Source organism: Heloderma suspectum, chromosome 15, assembly GCF_057233095.1.
Source record: "Heloderma suspectum isolate Gila_16-S chromosome 15, 16-S_ref, whole genome shotgun sequence".
Classification (NCBI taxonomy): domain Eukaryota; kingdom Metazoa; phylum Chordata; class Lepidosauria; order Squamata; family Helodermatidae; genus Heloderma; species Heloderma suspectum.
This window is the reverse complement of record NC_139472.1, coordinates 7895365-7916577: the sequence shown is the minus strand read 5'-3', so window position 1 is coordinate 7916577 and position 21213 is coordinate 7895365. Positions and strand designations below refer to the sequence as shown.

Below are 21213 nucleotides of genomic sequence, written 5' to 3'. Positions count from 1 at the left end.
GCCAGGCCTCCCTGACGTGTGGAGTGGGGCTCACATAATTCAGATGGTGGTGCTGGTGAGGTTAGCCCAGCATACCCTCCCACCTAGAATGCACAGATATTCTGGACATCCACTCCCATCAGCCCCAACCAGCCTGTCCAATGGTCAAGAATGCTGGGACTTGTAGTCCAAAACATCTGGAGGGCACCAGGTTGGGGAAGGTTGGTTCTAGCCCAATGCACAAGTCCGATCATTCCCCCTAGTCCCATCTGCCACCCAGCTGGCAGCAGGCCCTGAAAGTGCCATGGAATTTGCCCGGGTATGCTGTGTGCTGGTGCCAGGCATGGTTGTGGTTAATGTATGAAGGGGATCCCACCCCAATAAATATTATATTCCTCAGAATCAAGCACAAGAAAATGCAGTAAGACACTTTTATGTCACAGGCTACAGGTCAAAAAGCTTTGGTTACTTCTTAGGAGCAAGTTGGCAGCGAAGGCAAGGAGGAAGAATGTGAAGAAAAGAAATGTGATTGACCATGTTACACACACAGACGCTTGGAAGAAAAGAAACACACCAAGTCAGAAAGCATCATCTAGAAGGTTAACAAGCAATTGAGATGTTTGTGTGTCCCTCCCCCAAAAGGGAGCGGGGTATTGTCAGAGAATCCTGGGGAGGCAACAGTTCTCAACTGTCGAGTGTTTACAAATAAAGGGGGAGAGGGAATCAATCAATCCTTCTGTAACAATGTAATCCTAAGTATGTTTACTCAGAAACAAGTCCCCGCTGTTTTCAGTGCAGTTTACTCCCATATAAAGTATGCACAGGGTGGAAGAGTAATTTTTAATTCAAGAGACACGTAGGACTGCTTGGCTACCAATGGTCAACTCTTCCTTCGGACCAGATACAGAAAAAATACCAGGGGGTGGGGGGTGGGAGAGAAAAGTACCATCATGGACATATATTAAAGTGTCCCAAAGTCAACACGAGAGGTCATCACACAGGGTCAGGCTAAAGGTGTTTTCAACCAGGCACCCTCTGTGAGCTTGTAATGGAAAATGAGCCTGGAGGATGTGCACTCATGCACTTGAGGGATGTGACCCATCAAAATCCCACCTGTCTCTTAAGACATGTGCAAATCCACCGGAAGAACCACAAATCCACCTGAGCAAACCTGTTTTGAATATGACTCAAGCTGCTTGGTGGGGAGGGGGAGAGAGCATGAATGGAAAACGCAGCCATGTACTGCAAGATGCTCAGGTTCTTAGGGAGAGGGGGCATTGCTCAGTGGTAGAGCCCCTACTTTGCATGCAGAAAGTCCTAGGTTCGATCCCTGGCATCTCCAGTTAGATAGATCAGGTACCAGGTGGATGGGGAAGACCCTTCTCTGCCCCAAACGCTGGAGGGCCACTGCCACTCAGAGTAGGCAACAGTGGCCTAGATGATCAGTTCACACAATCGCTACAGCCCATCGTGGCTTATTAAGCCACAGTGGCTTGCAGCACATGGTTTGTTGTAGGGTTACTTGGGTTTTTTTTTAACCCTCAAACAAGCCCTTCTGCCCAGGTTCCGACACCACGACAAACCATGGCAACCCTCCGCTGGGGGTTGAATATTCAAAACGGCTACCTGCATGTGCCGCAACCCATTGTGGCTTAAATAAGACATGGTGGTCATGCGAACCAGGTCTGCAATTCAGAAGAAGGCAGCTTCCTAGGTTCCCAAGTCAATTGTTTCCTTTGGTTTGCTAGGATGGGCAGCTCCTTTGTGCCTGTTTTCTGGTACTAATCGAAGCCAGCTTATTCCAAGGCATCAGCCTATCTCAGCGTTTCAGAACATTACAAAGACGTTTACCAGATTGGAAAACTTGTTCTAAGCTGCCCTACTTCTGAGTGTGTGTGTGCCTGTGTGTGTATCTACATCTATACATACATATCTACACACAGCTCAGGTCAGCAATACCTGATGGAACACCTCTCCGGACATAAACCCACCCAGACGCTACGATCAACATCTGGGGCCTTCCTGGAGTGTCTCCCCCGAGGGAGGCTTGGAAGGTGGCAACAAGGAATAGGGCCTTCTTAATGGCGGCCCCCAAACTTTGGAATGAGCTCCCCACTGAGGGATGCCTGGCACCAACAGTGTCATCTTTTCGGCACCAGGTTAAGACTGCCCTCTACTCCCAGGCATTTAATGGCATGTGATGGGGAACTTACATCACCTGTATTGAACAGGCCTGTTATTGAAACAGTGTACTGAAATTGTTTTTAGCTATTTAAATCGTTTTAAATGTTGTATGTTAACAATTTTTAGACTATGTTTTATTATAATGTTGTATTATGTGATATTGTATCATGTTTATAATGTGGTTTCTATATTTTTTTGTGAGTTGATGTGAACCGCCCAGACAGACTCAGGTCTTGGGTGGTATAGAAATGAAATAATAAAAATACTAACACACACACACACTAATGCATCATAGTTTGGCTTGCACAGTGGGTGTGAGGCAGATATGGACCCAGAACATGGTCTGAGGGCACATCAGGCAGGCACCTTGCTGAAGCTAAGCAGGACTGGGACTGGTCAGTGCTTGGAGGGGAGACCAGTTGGAAACCACCTTGAGTTCCATGATGGAAGAAAGGTGGGAAATAAATACATAAATTAGATGGACAACATGTGACCCTCCAAAAGTTGCTGGATTGCACTTCCAATCAGCCCTAGAAAACATACCCAATGGTGAGGGATGATGGGGGTGCCAAGTTGCCCACCCCTGGTGTGAAGGCTTCCACTCATGTGGGCTATCCCAAGACCATGCAAGAGACATACCATGCACACCTCAGGCAAACCATGTGGGCAGAAGACTTTAAATGTAACAGAGTGGAACAGAACAGGAGCAACTAAGAAAGTGAAAAGGGATGTGAAAGGGGTGGGCCTTCCCCCAAAGGGTTCTGTAGTCAGCAGTTTCCATCTTTTGCTGATTAGTCCCTCCAGACTCACGTACGTACTTGAGTATCCACTAAATTCAGCATAACATTTCATTCAGGAATGAATCTGCGATAAAGTCAAGCATCAAAATGTGTCATAGCCATCTCAATGACCCCCAAATGCAGCGTTGCATTTCAAACTCCAGGATGCAACCTCTGGCATTTCAACAGCTTCTGTTAAGTGCATTTAGTGCAGAGCCCAATGCTAATGGGATTGTTACAGAGTGCCCAGATGAACTGTAGGAAGGTTTGTTTTGTTTGCATCATGTTGTCTGATCAGGTTTCAGCTTTATAAGCACCAGATTGGGGAAGGCCTCTGTCACCAGACCCTCCAAAACCCCAATCTAGTCCAAGTTGGGGGGGGTTTCTTGATGGAAAAACGTCTGAAAAAAACCACTGCAGCAGAATAAATCCCCATGGATTCTGCCGAGGGTGGAGGTGGGGTGGGGCTGAATAGGAACCTACTATCCTACTCGTGTACAATTCCTGAAAAATCCATGTACTGTTTTATATATTCTGATGTGACACTTCGATCCCCCCGCTTGCCCATGAACGCCTCAGGCATAAAACTTCCTGATCTTCACCTCTTCGGTAACATGCGCAGCGCATGTCATTTTTTCAGAAGCCTTAATAAATCAGAAGTTAAGAATGAAGACATTGATTAATAAAAATCTGAGTGCTGCCCGCCTGCCATGGGATAAGAAAATCGTGCAGAGCTATTAAACTACCAAGAGGGGAAGGGGAGGTTTGACTTCCCAGACTCCCAACAAAAAGGCAGGCAACATTTGATCAATGAAAAGAAATTGCCCAGAAAGGTAAGTCAGTTTCCTGGGCAACACTCAACAGTTCATCTAGCAGGCTGCTTGGCTTCTGTGGAGCACACAGAAGATTAGATATAGTTCAGAGACCAAAAGGGCTTGGGGAGGGGTGTGTGTGTGAAGGGAGTCAGAAAATTTCTTAGCTAAAGGTTCAAAACATTAATGTATTTAAGATTATTAACCTTCCCTCTTTCAAAGGCTCAAGGATATTCATAAAGCCAAAGAGGAGATGGGAACCCTGGCTTAATATTCTGGATACAGAAATCTGGCTGGTTCTATTAATTTGTGTAGATACAGTGATACAAACAGGTTCTACTGCTACGGTTAGAACAGCATATGTCTGCCAATTTAGGGAGAGAGGTGACCCTTCCTTTTAGACAACGACCCAGTTCACATGTTTAAAGAAACCCACGGTTTGTTAACCTTTGATTGTAGCAAAGCGGGAGTGAGCAAGCTGGGTCCCACCTGCCCACTTGCACTGAGTTAAAACAACCCAGGGATGTTCCATCTGGGCTGTTTATCGTGACATCCGAACTTAGAATTGGAGGTTGACTGGGGAAGAACAACCCAGACTGTAACCCATGGTTTGTTCTTGGGTGGCAAGTCTGAGTTGTTCTTCCCCCAACAACCTCCAATTCCAGGTTTGGACATCACAATAAACAACCTAGAGACAGAGCATCCCTGGGTTGTTCAACTCACAATCCTGGGTTGTTTAACTCAACGAGAGCTGATGGTCAGTAGCATGCTCGCGCCCCCCCCACCTCGTTCACAGCTGGGCTTGTTTAATCCTTGGGTAGAAGTGACACGTAAACAACATTTCCTGGCCAAAAGTGCACATGCTTCTTTCAAATTGCAGGGGTGGGGATATTTTTGACGACCACACATGTACAAAAAAACCCACCCCAAACAACCTGCATGTGGTGAATTAGTACATCCAGCAAACGCAATGCTAAATGACACTCTCATATCCCAGTTTACTACATGGAGGGAGTAACCGTAAAAATAACAGCAATCCAAAATTCTATCACCTCAGCCTAGTATTTTATTCTTTGTAATATGTCTATTAGCTCACAAGACACTCACAATCCCACTGAAGGCATCCTTGGCCAACCTGGTGCCCTCCAGATGTGTTGGCCTGCAACTCCCATCATCCCCAGCCAGCATGGCCAGTGGTCTGGAATGCTGGGAGTTATGGTCCAAAACATCTGGAGGGCACAAGGTTGGGGAGGATTGTCCCAGGGCTTTAGAACAGAATCAATTGCATAGAAGAGGCTCTGCCACTGAGCCAGTCTTCCTCTACCTGGTGCCCTCCAGATGGGTTGGACTGCAGCCCCCATCATTCCCAGCCAGCATGGCTGCTGTCTGGGGGTAATGGGATCTGTAGTCCAATCGGAGTGATCAGCACGGGGAAGGTGGAGACTGACCTTTGGTCAGATCGAGCAGGGCTTTTCCATTCTCCACAAATTTTGATCATTCCCTTTCAAAGCCGCGAAGCTCACGTCTCGCAGCACCAAACCCATGAAGTTAATTGCACCTCATGTGAAGGGGGACACCCATCTTGAATCTAGCCCACTGACACCCATCTTCACTACTGCCAATCAGATTCCATTGGGTGACCCTGAGGTCTAGGGTTGAGAGTGGAAGTTTGAAAACCAACAATGCTCACCCCTGCCCACTTTTTCCACTTCATGTCGTTTCAGGGGGGTGGGGAAACTCAGGCCTGAAAAAGGCTGGCGTTCTTACGTCCCAAGCAAGACGAGACGAAAGACATACAAGAGTATTTCAGAGTTTATTGAAAGCACTTGTTTAAATGCGTGAGCAGTTCTGCTTGTCACAAAATGCAGACTTGCTAAAAATAATAATAATAGTCAAAACCACTTAAAAAACCCCACTAACAATAAACGGACAGGTTTTCAAACGTCATCACTTCACTGGAAGAGTCAATTCCTCCTTTACAGTAATTGCGAACAGGGTTCATGCCTGGAAGCTCTCAGAATTATTTCAGAAAGCAACCTATCTAAAGCACTTTTTATTTTTTTACAATATACAGCTTAGCAACAAAGCAGGAGGGCCCTGGGAGTGACCTGAAAAAAAATCCCCTTGAACCTACTACGTTCAAAGACACGTAAGACCTTCCCCTCTAACTCTGGACAGATTCCTTGATTGAGCCCAGTCAGAAAGGTGGTGTTGAAAGAAAGACTGAAAAGGTCAAATTAAAAGGCATGTCTTGCTTCTCTCCCCGTACCTCCCCAGTTGGCAAATCCATCACAAAGGTATTTCAGGAGACACCCAATCCACTTGCAAGGAAGCCATACAACGCCTCACATGCTGCACTGGTATAACAGAAGCTCCCTCTCTCAAGCCCGGCTGGAAGGTCAATTTGCCCTTGAGCAGCTTTCCACAACCGGGTTCCCTCCAGAAGTGTTGGACTGCGACTCCTGTCATTCAAAGCCAGCATGGCCAATGATGGGGGTGATGGGAGTTACAGTGGAAGACACAGCTGGAAGGCTCCAGGTTGGGGAAGGCTGCCTTGTGTATTAATTTCCTTCTTGAGGCTACAATTGCTACATACATTAATAGAGGGCATCCCACTGAAATCAGTGGAGCCTACTTCTGAGTAGGATGGGCCGTATCCAATGGTACTCCTACACAGAGTAGACCCACTGAAGTGAATGGGCCTATCCTGGATAGGACTACCATTGGATACTGCCTGATATGTACAAGACTGCACTACTAGGGAGGGCATCTGTTTGCACCCCCCCACACACCTTGGGACTTTTTTTTTTAAACACTGAGGGCAGTATCCAACTGTGTCAGTCCGCTGGCCCACTGACACTGCGCTAGTGAAAACTGGGCTCCAAACAATGCGCAAGAAGAGAATCCAACCAAAGTTATGTGTGCACAAGAGCAGTTGTGCAACAGAACGATTCAGCAGAGCTCCACTAGCACGATTTGAGTTTGCAGAAAGGCAGCATTGGATACTACTCTCAGAAACAGCCTCTAAACTATTGGTAACCAATGTGCAGGAGGAGATGAGGTTCTTAACACAATGGTGTGGTTTTCTATCATAAATCCCCACCCTGCGCCCTGGCTGCTTTCCCTCTCCACAGAGAAAAGAGCGTGGGGAGTGTGACTGAGTGGCAAAAGAAAAAAAAAAAGCAGCCAACATGGCAAGGGTTAAGAAACCCTATTCACCACTACCACCAGCAGTGCTCTGCTTGCAATCTCAACCTCCCAATGCAGATTTTCATTTAAAAATCCCATCAGCAGACCATAATGTTCATCTCCGTGTAACCAGTGGTGTAGTGCTTTTGAAGTGCAGGCACTCATGACAGTCCCCATAGCCACGCCCCCAAGGAGAGTCCAAAAACGCAGTGTTGATCCATGTCAACTAACCAGTTCTACCCGTTTTCATCTCCACCAGAAGCAGGCCTTTTGTAAAGCAAACGGGACTGAGTTGCCCATTCCAGACCAAGCCAACCTTAAACACTTTGCTTTACAACAGGGAACAATATATTGTTGCTGGGCAAATTCATCCCCTCTCCCTGCCCCAGAGGGAATTCTGGGGGGAGGGGGTAGCAGATTAAATCAGTGCCCCCACTAATCAAAAAGTGTTAGTGGTGTGTCCCCGTGAGCCCTGGCATCCAGTTTAGCCCAGAGACCCACAAATTCAGCCTATCTTTTCTTTAAGGGGTCTGAGCACAGAATGGAAGGGGGAGAAAAGGGACGGTTCTTTTCTTTTAATGTCCTGTTGCAAACCTTCACAAACAGCTAGCTTCACGCATCCCGACTAGACTCTGCTATACAGCATTACATGTTGCTCTGTTCCTAGTTTCGATGTAAATATGCAACATTTTTTGCTCTCTCTGGTGAAACACTATTCTAGATAAGGGAGAGAGAGATCCCACTTTTTAAATACATGAACTGGTGCTCAGTTTATGCACACTGTTTGGACAACAGACATGGACAGGATTTTTTTTTTTAAAGGCAGATAAGGCTTAGCCCCAGTTATATCTACAATTCAGGAGTAAGAAAAGGAGCAATTTAAAGTACATGCAATTTTTAAAGAGGATTTTGACCAGCATGAGACTTGATTTCAAATTCATACATTTGAAATCCTGTGCTGTGCCTTTTCCATCATAAACTCAACCACAATCCTGGCTTCTGCACATGAAAATCCAAGATTTACAGGAATATGTTCTCTCTCTGAAATCTATCAACCAGGACACTGTATATATTTGTCCATGCAAGCGGTTCCATCCTTCCCTAGGTTCTGTGCCATTGCAGACAAACACACATGTGAACTTGGCAATGTCATCCATGGACAGAAGAAATCCCCATGGTAGTGGCATGTGGGAAAATGCTCCTGTCCATATCTCACATGTAGTGTGAGCACAGACCTGGAGAAGGGCTGAGTTTCACACCTGGACAAAAGCTGGATTTGAAATCAGGGGTCACTGCAACACACAAAGGGCCAAAGTTACCATTCTATACCACTTGAATCATGTGAAGGGATGGGAAAATTTGTCAAGCTCGATTTTGCTCAGGTTCTCATTTTTCCGGTGCTATGTTTGTTACATCCCTTTCCCATATCAGACTGTGATTTTTTAAAAAGTCCACATGAAAATTCACACAGATTTTCATGCACATTTTTAAAAAGATGTATGCATTTTTGGTGCACTTTTTCAAGTGTATGCATTTTTTGCAAGCAATTTTTTCTACTGAAGTGTTTTTGCTTGCATTTTTCCAAATACACACTTTTTTTGTACGTACCACTACAAATGTACGCATTTTTTGCCCACACTTTCCCAAACGTATCCATTGGGGGTGGGGTATGGTGGGGAGGGTTGAGACCTGCATCGCAAACTTTGGAACAGCACAGATTCCAACACCTAATGGTTTGTCTTTAGATCCGGCAAGTGCAAATTTGTTAAGTTCACATTCAAACTTGAGCCAAACAAATTTATCAGCCTTCCTAATCATGTCCACCCAACCAATGTAAACTCGATGCGCTACCAGAAATTCCCTCCCAGTGAACCGGGGAACTTGGGTGTCCTAGGGAGGTATGCAGCCAACACAAGTTACTTGGTATCCTCAAGTTCATAGTGCAGATGTGCCCACTGCCACCACCACCCCAACGAAGCCAAAAAGCAGGCAAAATGTCCCTCGGCTTTCCTTAGTCTTTTAAGTTATAACACATTAATCCAAGTGAGAACTGGAGAGGCGAAGATGCTTTAGCTGCATCCATGGCATAATTCAGGCAGCATGCAGAGCACAACATACAAATTCACTGAGGCAGCTTTTGGCTGCTAGCGAAACGTCATACTGATCCTACTGAAACCAAGAAGCTAAGGTGTGTGTTTGCTTTAAAAGCACTCTTGCAAGAAGAAGAGAGTTTGCACGGAGGACTCTACAGGAAGAGCCGCACATATTAATATTTCCCAAAGGCGGAGAACCCAAATAGCCAAAGGAAGGGCTAGAAATTAAGTGTATTGTCTTATCAGCTCAAAGCCAAAAGGTTTACATGGGTGAATTTAAATGAGATGGATACTGGGAAAATGGAAAACCAAAAATTGGGAGTCAGAGTATAACCTGCAGTACAAGAGTCGGACTCTTAAACCTCTATCTAAAAGCTTGGCAGGCAACATTCAATGCTAGGAAGTAGACTTGTGTTGTTGATTGTAGGAAGGACAACAGAAACATGGAAAAATTAGCCCTAGTGATATTCCAGAAATGTTTCTTCTGTAAAAAGTCAAGTTCCAATATAATAAAATAAAGATACCCATGCTGAAATGGCACCCTTCTCCCAAAACCTAAGATAAGGGCTGTCAGCACTCAAAACTTCGTAATTCCAATGTGTTTCACAGGCAATAACAGATAGGTAGATAATGACTGTCTTGTGCTTTGCATACAAATCACTCAATTGCTAAAAATCATCATCTGAAACCCAAGGTCAATCACTACACCCCCACCCACCCCCCACCCCCAGGATCAGCACTGCTCTCCCTCCTCAACCCCTCCGGGGACTCAAACAGTTGTTTCTTTGCTAGCTTTGAGGTTAGGTGCGGAAAACTGTCGCCTCATCCGCGGAGGGGTCACAAACTGGTTATAGTGGTTGGGCCAATCACTCTGTCTTGGGCGCCCTCCGGCTGCAGCGCTCTCTGGATTCACACCTCCGCTACCGTAATGGCAATAAGACTGGCGCTGCTGGTGCATATGGCGCTTCTGCTGAAAAGTCTGTAGATCGTGGTTGTGGGGCCCACCGTAAGAGGACAATGATTCGGAAGAGTCGGACATCTGGCGACGCAGGCCTTTCTGCTGGCCGTTGAGAGAGTTGCTCCGCCAGCGCAGCTGACTTGGCGGCTCTGGCTGCAGATTACTAGGCTGTGGTTGACTGTTTAAGGGCTGCCTCTTGATCTGGACATGATCTTGACCCCTCTGTGGGCCATACATATACCAAAGCGGTTGGGGGCCCTTGGGGAAGTGGGCTTGACCATGCGTGTCTTTGCTTTCCTCGGGTTCTTCCTTCTTCTTGTCTTCCTCCTTCGGAATTCTTACCTCAATCACTTCATCCTCTGTAATGATTATGTGAGTGCCCGGGCTCCAGGAGTTCCTGTGCTTCGGGTTGCTCTTGAATGGGAAGCGTGGCTTGCGGTTCTCGGGAGGAATGAAGCGGTGAGGCGTGTTCTGCCGGCGGAGCTGTTTGGTTATTTCTTGCTGCTGGAGGTTCTTAAAACGGATTTGCTCTTGCCTCATCCAGCGCAACCGCCCTCGCCGGAAGGCAGGGTCATCCTCCATTAACTGGGAGACACGGTCTTCTTGGAAAGAGGCATTTTCCCCATCATTTCTCACCCTTCCTTCAGCATCTGTCATCTTGGTGGGACCAGGCTCTTTCATTTTTGTGGCAGCCATGGCTGGCTGGGCCTTGGATTCTTGGGAGCCAATCAGGGGCAAGACCTTCTCCATTTTGAGCATTTTGTTTCGGAGGACTTTTATTTCCTCGTCCTTCATGTTGTTTTGCTTCTTCACTTCCTGCAAGATGTCCTCCAGTTTATCTATGTGCACCTTGAGGTCATCCACATCAGCCACGCCTTTCCCGTTGAGCAGGACGTCTTCGATCTTCTCATCCCCAACCCCCACCGTGTCCCAAACGTCTCGGGCGACAGCTCGCCACGAGTCTCGTTCGTTGGGGTCTTTCTTCCCATACAGGGCGCAAAGCTCTTTCATTTTCACAATTGCCAAGGCCTCAATCTCCTGCCGTGTATGCCGGAAGTCATTGAGGGCTACCTCATAGCAGATCTCCTTCACCGCCTGGATCTTCAAGTCTGAGACAGTAACCCATCGGGAGTCTTTGCTAAGGCGTCGGCGTTGGGGTATCTGATACATTTTAATGGGCTCCCGTTTCTTGCCGCTGCTGGGGAGGCCGCATTTTTTAACTATGGTTTGTAACTTGCTGGGGGGCAACTTTTCTCTCAGGGAAGTGATCAGCCGCCAGCTTTCCTCGCAAGACCGCTTGTCCGAGTCATCCCCACTATCAGAGTCCGCGTCCTTTGGAAAACAAAAATCAAGAGGTGGCCCCAAAATAACCAAAATTAAAATTGGGAAAAGAAGGGAAATATTGAGAAGGGGGGAAAAACAAAAAAACAAAAGCATAACTAAAAACTAAGGAAGCCACTGGGAGGGAAGAATCAAACAGAATAAACGTTGTGAAAGTCTAGGGTAAGCTTCCAGTCTTAAGATACTAGACTCTTTATCCTAAGGGTCTTCAGTCGTTTTCTTTAAATCCAGCCACATCTAAATTTCATGGAACATTGGACTCTAATCATCCTAGAACATTCCAAGACTTTCCGTAAGGCAATCCATATGAAACTGGTAGAAGAATCAAAACCAGATACCTGGTAGGAAGGTGGAAGCAATACTTTATTCATGCTACAAAGACGTGCAAGACCCCAGTCAACCATTTTTTGCCTTGGTTATTTGTCGAGTTATTCCAGTAAAAAAGTCTTCCCTCCGCAGTGAGTGAACCCAGCAGTATTGCTGTGTGCTCAGATGAACAGCCAAGGTTAAGTTGAGTTAACGCTGGTTAGTAAAATGCTGTACACGCGGTGCAGGAATGCTCAGGTTTATAGTCCGCTCTACTCGAAAAGCAGCCAGAAAAGTGTTAGAAGAGAGAAACAGACTCAGAAGCAGTCACTAGGAACAGTGTTAGAAGTAGTGTAAGTGCCACCACAATGGGTGAAGTTTCAAGCTCCAAAAAGGAACTGCTACAAAGCAAGAGGACTAGCCAAGGTATTCCAAAGGGTTTTTTCCATTTGCCACTGATACTTTGCTTTCAAAATACAGAGGAGCTTTAATTATCCTAGGCGCTCCTAAAGATGCACAAGATGTTTGAAGGACCAGACCCCACCAAGACTGTATTTCGATGCCTTCAACAGTCTTCCCATGTCCTATCATCAGGCCTCTTACAAATTTAGAAGTTGCCAGATGTTTTGGTCCACTGTTACAAGCTTACAACCGCTCTGGCTGCCTTTCTTGGCTGGAGAGCAGGTTAAGAAATGTTTCGAATATAAAATAAATAAAAATCACTGGGATTTAAGAAATGCTTTTCAAGCACACTTCAGACAAAGCTTTCCATGCTGTTCCAAGAGTAGTGCCTGTTTATTTGTGTTAGCAGTTCAGGCTTCTTTTAATCCACTGTAATACCGTGGCGGTTTCCCGGGGCTTGCTTAGACAACCAGGAATCAGAATTAGTTGCCCTGGAATCAGAAAGCCCCAGGAGTTTCAGCCACACCTCCAGTTTGACTCTTGGGTAATTCATAGGCCCATGTCATTCTCATGGGAACATGTGGACTCCATCCATCCATCTACCCACCCAAAGGAACTCTACCATTTAATTACACAACTTCCCAAGATAGGCAAAGTCCAGGATTTAAAGAAACAAAGGCCATCTTGCTGCAGTGGAAATGGAAGATACCCAAACAGAACACACACCACATGCTATGTTCAAGGCAGCGTCCAGAAAGGGGTGGGGGGAAGGATATTGACATCATCAAAGGTGTCACCAACTCTCTCTCTCTCTTTTGTGGCAACAAAAATGAGCACACTTGGTATTGATTTAGACTAGGATTGGGGAGACCCAGGTTCTAGTCCCCACTCGGCCATGAAGCTCACCGGGTGACCTTGCACCAGTTGCCAACTCTCAGCCTAGCCTACCTCATAGAGCTGTTGTGAGGATAAAATGGGGAGCAGAGGACCATGTCCACCATGCCTTGGGCTCCGTGGAGGAAAGGCAGGATAGAAATGCAATAAAAAATTTAAAATAATTAAATTATTGTAAGGGTTTTTTGTTGACCTCACCACATTTCCTTATGATTGGCGCAAGTAAGAAGCTAACTAATCAACGGGGGGGGGGGGGGGCTGCATAAGTAAAGGGGTTATTCCTACTGAAAAATTCAAGGGCTAGCTTCAGTCTAACACTCTTCCTCTATCCGAAGACATGCCAAACACTTTTCATCAAAACACAGAAGTTCATGGATTTTGCAGGAAAGAGGATGTATTTTGTACATTGTATTTTGCATCCAATGCAATGTTCTTCATATATGTTTTATCTAAATTATTCTTCCCTGGAAGGGAAGACATTACACTGGAATTTTCTCTTGTTTGTTTTATCTGTTTTGGATATATCTCACCCTGAGACTTTTGGCTGTTGGGTGACTGGAATAAATGAATGAATCAATGAAGTCCACTTCCAATATTCCCTCATCATGACCCCCAGCCATCAACCTTCCATTGTGCAGCAGAAGATTCTGATGTGGACAAGGCACAGGCTACTTCCTTGGGGGTAGAACAATTAGTGCCTTATTCAGGGCCCTCCTGGCCAGAAGACACAGCCCTGCCATCGTCCTCTGGCTCAGAGGATGAGTCCCTAGCACAGCCTCCATCTCTCCAGCTTTGCAGAAATCTCAGGCTACAAAATCAGGGGAGGACCCTTTATCAGTACAGTCAACTCCTCCAGGAAGTGCAGGGCTGGCCACACTACAGGGCTTGTCAGCCTACAACAGGCTTCAGTTGGCTTTAGCTACCTGCTAAGACAGCATCCTCCTATTATTGTAGTAGGAGAGAGTTCCAGCAGCCAGAAGGGGTCCCTCAGAGGTATCAAAAGTCCTATACTCTTCCTGCCTTGATTTGTGTCCCTGGCCTGATCTTGCTACCAGCTTTGCATGTGAGCCTCAAGGAACGTGACGTCACTACCCCCTCCCTTGCAGCTTTGGGACGTTATCAGTTCTGAATGACATACTGCAGCCCACTTTCACATAGTCATTGCATTCACTGACACCAGCTTGGTGACTTTAGAGCAGCCTTCCCCAACCTGGTGCCCTCCAGATGTTGCTGGACTTTAACCTCCATCAACATGGCCAATGGTCAGGAATGCTGGGAGGTGCTGCCCCAGACATCTGGAGGGCATCAGGTTGGCCACTTTATAGCAAATGCGGAAGGAGAAACCAGCGCTGCGGTGCACAGCCGCCACCTTTGGTGCATTCAGGCTCTTTGCCCTAATAATGGCTGCAGTTTCAAAGCCTTGAAGATGGTTCTGTCGTTTTTGTGGGGCACGATAGGGATTCCACAGGCCACCCAAGGGAGAACCCTAAATGGCCCCTTAAATCCCTTCCTTGATGCCTCTAGTTTAGGAAGCTCTGAGCTCTTCCCACTTTATAGGACACCAAAGGTCCCAGTTAGTTGCCAGTCTGCTCTCCAGATTAGCTGGTAATCCTACATAACACCTTCTGTATCCAGTCAAACCCAAATTTGGAACATTCAATTAGTGACCATGGATTACTTGACTGTCCCTGTTTGATCTGCCCGCCCCCCACTACGAACCCCTGTACTCTTATCTGACTTGACTATCTCTCTCCTGAAGGCTTCCTCTTTTGGAAGATCAGAGACTTGGCTTCCCTCCTTCACACCTGATGACCTCCAGACCGGACTACTGCAATCCGCTCCCTGTGTAGTTGCCTCTAAATATGATCTGGAAACTTCAATGAGTGCAGAATGCCACTGCCCGCTTGTCAACAGATATTCCACCGGTTCTGAAACAGCTGCACTGGCTATCCTGTTTGTTTCTGAGTCCGATTCAAAGTGCTGGTTTTGACCTTCAAAGTCCCTACAAGGCCAACCGTACGACCTTCTCGGGAGATACCTTCTCCCACAAAAGCCCTCTGGGGTTTTAAGATTCAACAATAATGGCTGGCTCCAAGTGCCATCTTTCTGGGAGCTGATCAGAAGAGCCCTGCTGGATCAGACCAAGGGTCCATCTAGTCCAGCATTCTGTTCACACAGTGGCCATCCAGCTGCCCACAGGAAACCCACAAGCAGGGCAGGAGTGCAACAGCACCCTCCCGCCCATGTTCCCCAGCAACTGGTGTACATAGGTATACCGCCTCTGATCATGGAGGCAGCATATCGCCATCAGGACAAGTAGCAATTGATAGATCAGCTTCTGCTAGCAGCAGAACCTTTTTGTTTGTCTCCAGAACTGTGGAATGCACTTTCTTGAGAGGAGCTCAGTAGTAGAGGACCCGCTTTGCATGCAGAAAGTCCAAGGTTCAATCCCTGCCATCTCCAGGTGGAGCTGGAAAAACCCCTGCCTGAAACCCTGGAGAGCCACTGCTAGGCAGTGTCAGCAGTACTGGGCTAGAAGGACCAAGGGGCTGACTCAGTAGAAGGCAGCTTCCTATGTTCGTATGTTTGCCTTTGGACTCACTCTGGAAACTAGCGAAAGCAAGTTTATTTTACCCAAGCATTTAGGATTTAATGGGAAGCATGTTTTTACTGGTTTGGATCCTACATTGTTCCTCCATTCACATAAATGGGGGGGTCAATCAACTCCCCCTCCTCCACCTGCAGCCCTCTGCACCCTATCCCACACCATTCCCAAAGGTTCCCCAATACCCAGAAGCAGACACAGTGGGCTACAGAGGGAAGAAGGCGAGGAAACCCCATTCCATGAATTCTGTTCTGCTCACAGAAGGAAAATTAGGATCGAAGTCGTCATTGCTTCATTTATTAAAAAGTTTTAAAATACAATTGTATACCAATTAAACTTTTTTAATGGTTTGACCCAAAAGGTAAACTGCCTTAGGAACCGCTGTGTTAAAAGGCAGCACAGAGATGTGGCAAATATATTTTGTCCTCAGCTCCTGCCTTCATCCAAGGGACTCCCCTAAGCCTCAGACAGGGATGGATCTCACTGCTTGCCAACAGACATCCAGACTCTTGCTCAGAGGGGATACACCAGGGTGTTGAACCTCAGGCCCACGGGACAAATTTGGCCTGCCTGAGGCCCCATTCTGGCTTGCCAAGGTTCTCCAAATGGCCACACCCCCTTCCTCTGGCACCACACTGCTTGTTTAGCGGTTCCCTGGCTTCTGCAGTTTTTCTCATTCTAAAAGGCTGAAATGTCTCTCCCAAGGATTTGTTACTGGTGGCAAAAGCTTTGAGTTAAGATATGCTGGTATTTTTGGCTTCTCCCTGCCACTGGAATGTGACCCCCGAGAGCTTCTGAAATTGAATTTAGCTCTCGGGCCCCTGGGATACACAGTCGACTTGGTTTCCTGACAGAGCCAAAAATGGGAGAACATGGTTCTCTGAGAAATCTACTATGGGTTAACAGGATCAAGATACCCTGTTGCCTATTTTCAGGACCAAGAAGGCTAAAGGGGCAAACCTGCTTCTTCGCTGGCAACCATCCTTGCCTCCTTAAGGAACATTGTGTCATCTGTTAGCTCAGCCTTGCCGAGACCTGATGCCCTCCAAATGTGTTAGAATACAACTCCCAACAAGCCATGCTGCCTGGGGCGTGCTAGGAGTTGCAGGCAAACCCATTTGGAGCACAACAGGTTGGGGAAGGCTATATTACCTCCATGAGTGGTCGATCTGCCAGCCCCAACCCCTTGCCTTTTACATATCCCCACCAGCAGCAACACATGCATCTACAACACCCTTGCTAAGGATTCAGTCTCCATGCAGGGCAGGGCAGAAAGGTTAAGACATGCATAGTTGCAGCAACCATTTTGGACATCACATTTTTGAGAAATCCCTGCACACAAAAAGAATCCCGGACGTTTCTTCTCAGCAACACAGAATTAGTACTTGGTGACAATCCAAGACAAAACTAAAAAAAGGAAACCCACCACGGCAACCATAACCAGAAAGACCACCAGGAAGCAACCGGGGAAGGGGGAGGGGTGACAACATAACATGCAACCCTTCTTTTAAAGAACCAGGACATTGGCTCTGTGCTTGTTTAGGGTTAACATCAACTAGAGGGTGAGATTTTGGCACATCAGGTCCCCTCTGGGGTGTCAAATTTAAAGCCAAAGTAGCACCTGAAAAAGGAGGGGGCAGCTAAGGGAACAAACAATCTAAGTTCTTCTCCTGTCTTTAAGGGTCAAGAAGGTCAGCACATCATCTTTGCAAGGACAGCTCATAAATATCAACACCTACCAGCCTCTGCTGCTCCAGCAAGAGGTCTGCTTCTTCCTTCTCCTTCTTGTACAGAATCTCCATCTCCTGAAGTCTAGGGAGAGAAGCAGAAGTCAGTCCTGCAGGCCACTGCCAACCTGCTACAACCCAGGAGTGTAGTCAGGGTGGGATCCATGGCTGCACCTCCCCATCCGGTTTGTCCCACCAAAGAATTTCTTGGAAAACTGACAATTATCACTTACAGATAGTGAGTTCTTGTTAGAATAGGGGAGGAGGAAGGACCATTCCACCAGCCCTGCTTGAAGACTTCATTTCCCCACACCTCTTCCCTCCCCATTCCTTTTTCCTTGTGTGTCCTGTCTTTTTTAGATGGTAAGCCTGTGGGCAAGAACTGTCTTGTATTACTGATTATATGTAAGCTGCTCCAGGAGCCTTTTAGGCTGAGCAGCAGGATAAAAAATACTTTAAATAAATACACAGATTAAGGGAAATGCCTGGGTTTAAACCATGGATCCGTTGTGGAGGATGCACCCCACCCAAAAGTCTTAGCGCTCCAAACTCCACCCATTTGCTCTGCCCAACTACAATTCCTGCTACCTTAATAGATTTTCTAAGATGGTTATCAAATTCACAATGCTGAAACAAATCCCCCTTTACTTACCATGACTGTAAGCATGGCAGGAGGCTTATAAGGGAGGATGGGGTGTTAAATGCCAACTCACAGAAGATTATTTATTTAAGGAAGGTGTTCGGTTGTAGGCAGATTAAAGTTTCTGAACTTGTGAATTTTTTTTTTAATTGTTCTTATTTGTTTCTGACCCTAAGGTTTGCATTTCTATCAATTTCTTTAAAAAAAAATCTACCTATGATGCCCAGTTCAGACGAGTAAGTAATGGCAGAAATGAATCCATAACAGCATAAGAAGAGTCCTGCTGGATCAGACCAAGGGTCCATTCTAGTCCAGCATTCTGTTTGCACAGTGGCCAAAGAGCTGCCTACTGGAAACCCACAAGCAGGACACAAGTGCAACAGCGCCCTCCCACCCATGTTCCCCAGCAACCGTTGTATGTAGGTATACAGCCTCTGGTCCAGGAGGTAGCATATGGCCAACATTAGTAGTAGCCACTGATAGCCTTATCCTCCATGAATTTGTCTAACCCCCTTTTAAAGCCGTCTATGTTGGAGACCATCACAACAACTTGCGGGAGTGAATTCCAGAGTTTGACTATGTGCTGTATGAAGAAGAACTTCCATTTATCTGTCCCGAATCTTCCACATCAGCTTCATGGGATAAACCCAGGCTCTAGTATTATGAGGAGAAAAATGTACTTTAGATTGTTCTCCTGTATTAGGGGGTGGGGCAGCGGCAGGCAGAAGTCACTGTCAAGACTGCATGGCACTGTATTATGTCTACTGAACCTTCCACAGCAAGGTTAGGCTGACTTCAGGCTTGAAAGACCTATTTTGTTTTTGCTAGAACGTCAAAGTCTATCAAGCAGAGCAAGACACAAAATTGTGGCTCAGGGGGGTAGAGTCAATTATCTACTGTCCCCGATGAACCATTCCCTGGCATCTATACAAAATATCTACACACAAGTTACCAGAGATCAGGAATACTAACACAACACTCTAAAATTCTGCCCAGCAGAGCTGAACAAAGACCTGGTCAAAAGCAACTCATTCGCATTCTTATTTTACAGATGAGGACCCTGTGGAGGCTGGTGGCTCCAATTTCGGGGGAGCTGTGAAACCATTCCAGGTTTCAGTCAGAACTCTAAAGGAGCTGAAACCAATCTCCAAAATAGGTTCAGCAGCTTGGATAGCTCCCTTAGAGTTCTGGCTGGTTCTGACTGAAACCCAGAATGGATTCACAGCCCCACCGAAATCAGAGCCACCCACCTCTGATTACAGAATACAGAGGCAGAGAGATAAGCAATTAGCACAAGGCCAGCCTGGCAGAGATTTTTTTCCCTGGCAATTTTACTTGAGCCAGAAGCCCTTAGAGACTGACTGCAAATCACCCAGTGAGATACCAGAAGATCCTGATCAACCTTCTGCCCACCTCGGTGCAGAGTTTTTTAGAAATTTATTTTGTCAGCTTTGCAAGATATTGAGGGGAAGGGAAACACAAAAAATTCTGGAGACACTAGGTTCCTGTAACAAGCTATTAAATCTTGGCTAATGCTCTGTTTTGGGAAGGAGCAAGCATCTCTTGACAAAACAAAAACCTTTCATGAGCAGGTAACAAAGCAGCTCACCGAAGCCCTCCTAAGTTCCAGAGAGAGGTTAACCTGCTAAAAGTGCCAAGCGGCCTCTCCATAAAATGCTTTGAATTGCTTCTCATCTAACCCTCCTACAAAAATATTCAGTATTTATACATTCAGCTTGCACCAATTTAGGGTTGAGGCTCAATAATGTCAAACAGAATATAGAATAGAAAATAGACTAGAGCATCTAGAATACAGCAGCCTTCCTCAACCAGGCACCCTCCAGATGTACTGGACAAGAGTTCCCATCATCCCCAGCCAGCAAGGCCACTTGCTGGGAAAGATTGGAGCTGTAATCCAGCATACCTGGAGGCTGTCAGGTTGGTGAAGGCTGGAACAGATGTTATATAATAGCTGAACAGAACAGAAAATAGAATATAGAATAGGTGCTAGAAACAATCGGAATAAAGTAACAGTACCGTAGAGCAGAATCTTGCTATTCAGTGTTGCACAAAATTCATTACCTTTTCTCCATCTCCTGCTTCATATCAATTCCTTGTTTCTCTAGCAGTTCTCTCTGAGCAAAAGTCCAGTCTACTGGTTCCGAGGGCGTCTCTGCCGATGGAGTCTTCTCCCGTTCAGCCCGCGCTTGCTCAGGATGGTTGAAGCGGAACACGTGATTTTTGCCCATAATAATACGATTTCCTGGACAAGCCATAAAAATAAAGTTTATGACCAAAGGGTTTTTAACAAGCAAGAACACAGCCGTGTTATCCTCAGGCAGTGAATTTTCAAGGATGATCAAAGACGGGAAGACGTAAAACTCTAACGGAGGAAACGAGGCAGACTCCTGGGGAGGGGTCATAGCTCAGCAGCAGAGCGCTCGCTTTGCATGCTGAAGGTCCCAGGTTCAATCCCCAGCACCTCCAGTTTCAAAAAGGGTTAGATAGCAAGTGATGTGGAAGAGACCCTAGAGAGCCACTGCCAATCAGAGCAAGATGACACAGGGCTAGATGGACAAGGAAGCGCAGCTGGGAGGAGGCAGCTTCCTACATTTCTTAAAATGAAGCCATGTGGTCAGTTCTCAATGCCCAATTTTTCTAGCAAATACCAGCGTTTTACCTGAGCGCAGCTGGACAGGCTGCACCACCCTCTTGCCATTGACATAGGTTTCCGACCGTTCACAAGGCTCCAGGGTAACGATAACTAGAAAGGAAACAAAAGATACTCTTGTCGCTATTTGACCCACTGGAGAAACTGGGAGAACAGAAAACCAAAGACGTTCTTTGAGCTACCAGGTAAGGGCCTAGGAGACACTGTACAGCCTTCCCCAGCCTGGTGCTCTCCAGATGTTTTGGACCATAACTTCCAGCATTCCTGACCACTGGCCATGCTGGCTGGGGCAGATGGGAAATGAAGTCCAAAACATCTGGAGGGCACAAGTTTGGGTAAAGCTGGCACATAAGAAGAGCGGTGTTGGCTCAGACCAAAGACCTAACTAACTCCAGCATTCTGTCATCCTCCCGCTTGCGTTTCCCAGAAACTGTCAGGGTGGACACTGAGCCCATAGAATCCCAGATTAGTTCTGATTCTGAGGAAGAGCAGCCGCTCCTGGGACAGGAACGCGCTCATCCTTCCCAGGGCCAACAGCTGGCAGAGATTCCTCCCACCGGCATTCCTGGCATAGATAGCAGTCCCGGGAGTGAGAGAGCGCGGGAAGAAGACTTGCTGGACGCGCGACGCTGA

General features: G+C 46.6%; 1 protein-coding gene across 7 annotated transcripts in view; it reads right to left on the bottom strand.

Moving 5' to 3' along the window:
- The window catches only part of KIF1B (kinesin family member 1B), a 157140-nt gene that overhangs the window by 49806 nt on the left and 86121 nt on the right, over positions 1–21213 (bottom strand). For all 7 annotated transcript variants that reach the window (XM_084821829.1, XM_084821825.1, XM_084821827.1 and 4 more), the window contains 3 exons: positions 20590–20673; positions 19992–20172; positions 17282–17354 (listed from right to left, as the gene is read on the bottom strand). In XM_084821829.1, the coding sequence (XP_084677955.1) occupies positions 17282–17354; positions 19992–20172; positions 20590–20673 (338 nt within the window). The remainder of the gene's footprint in view (positions 1–17281; positions 17355–19991; positions 20173–20589; positions 20674–21213) is intronic.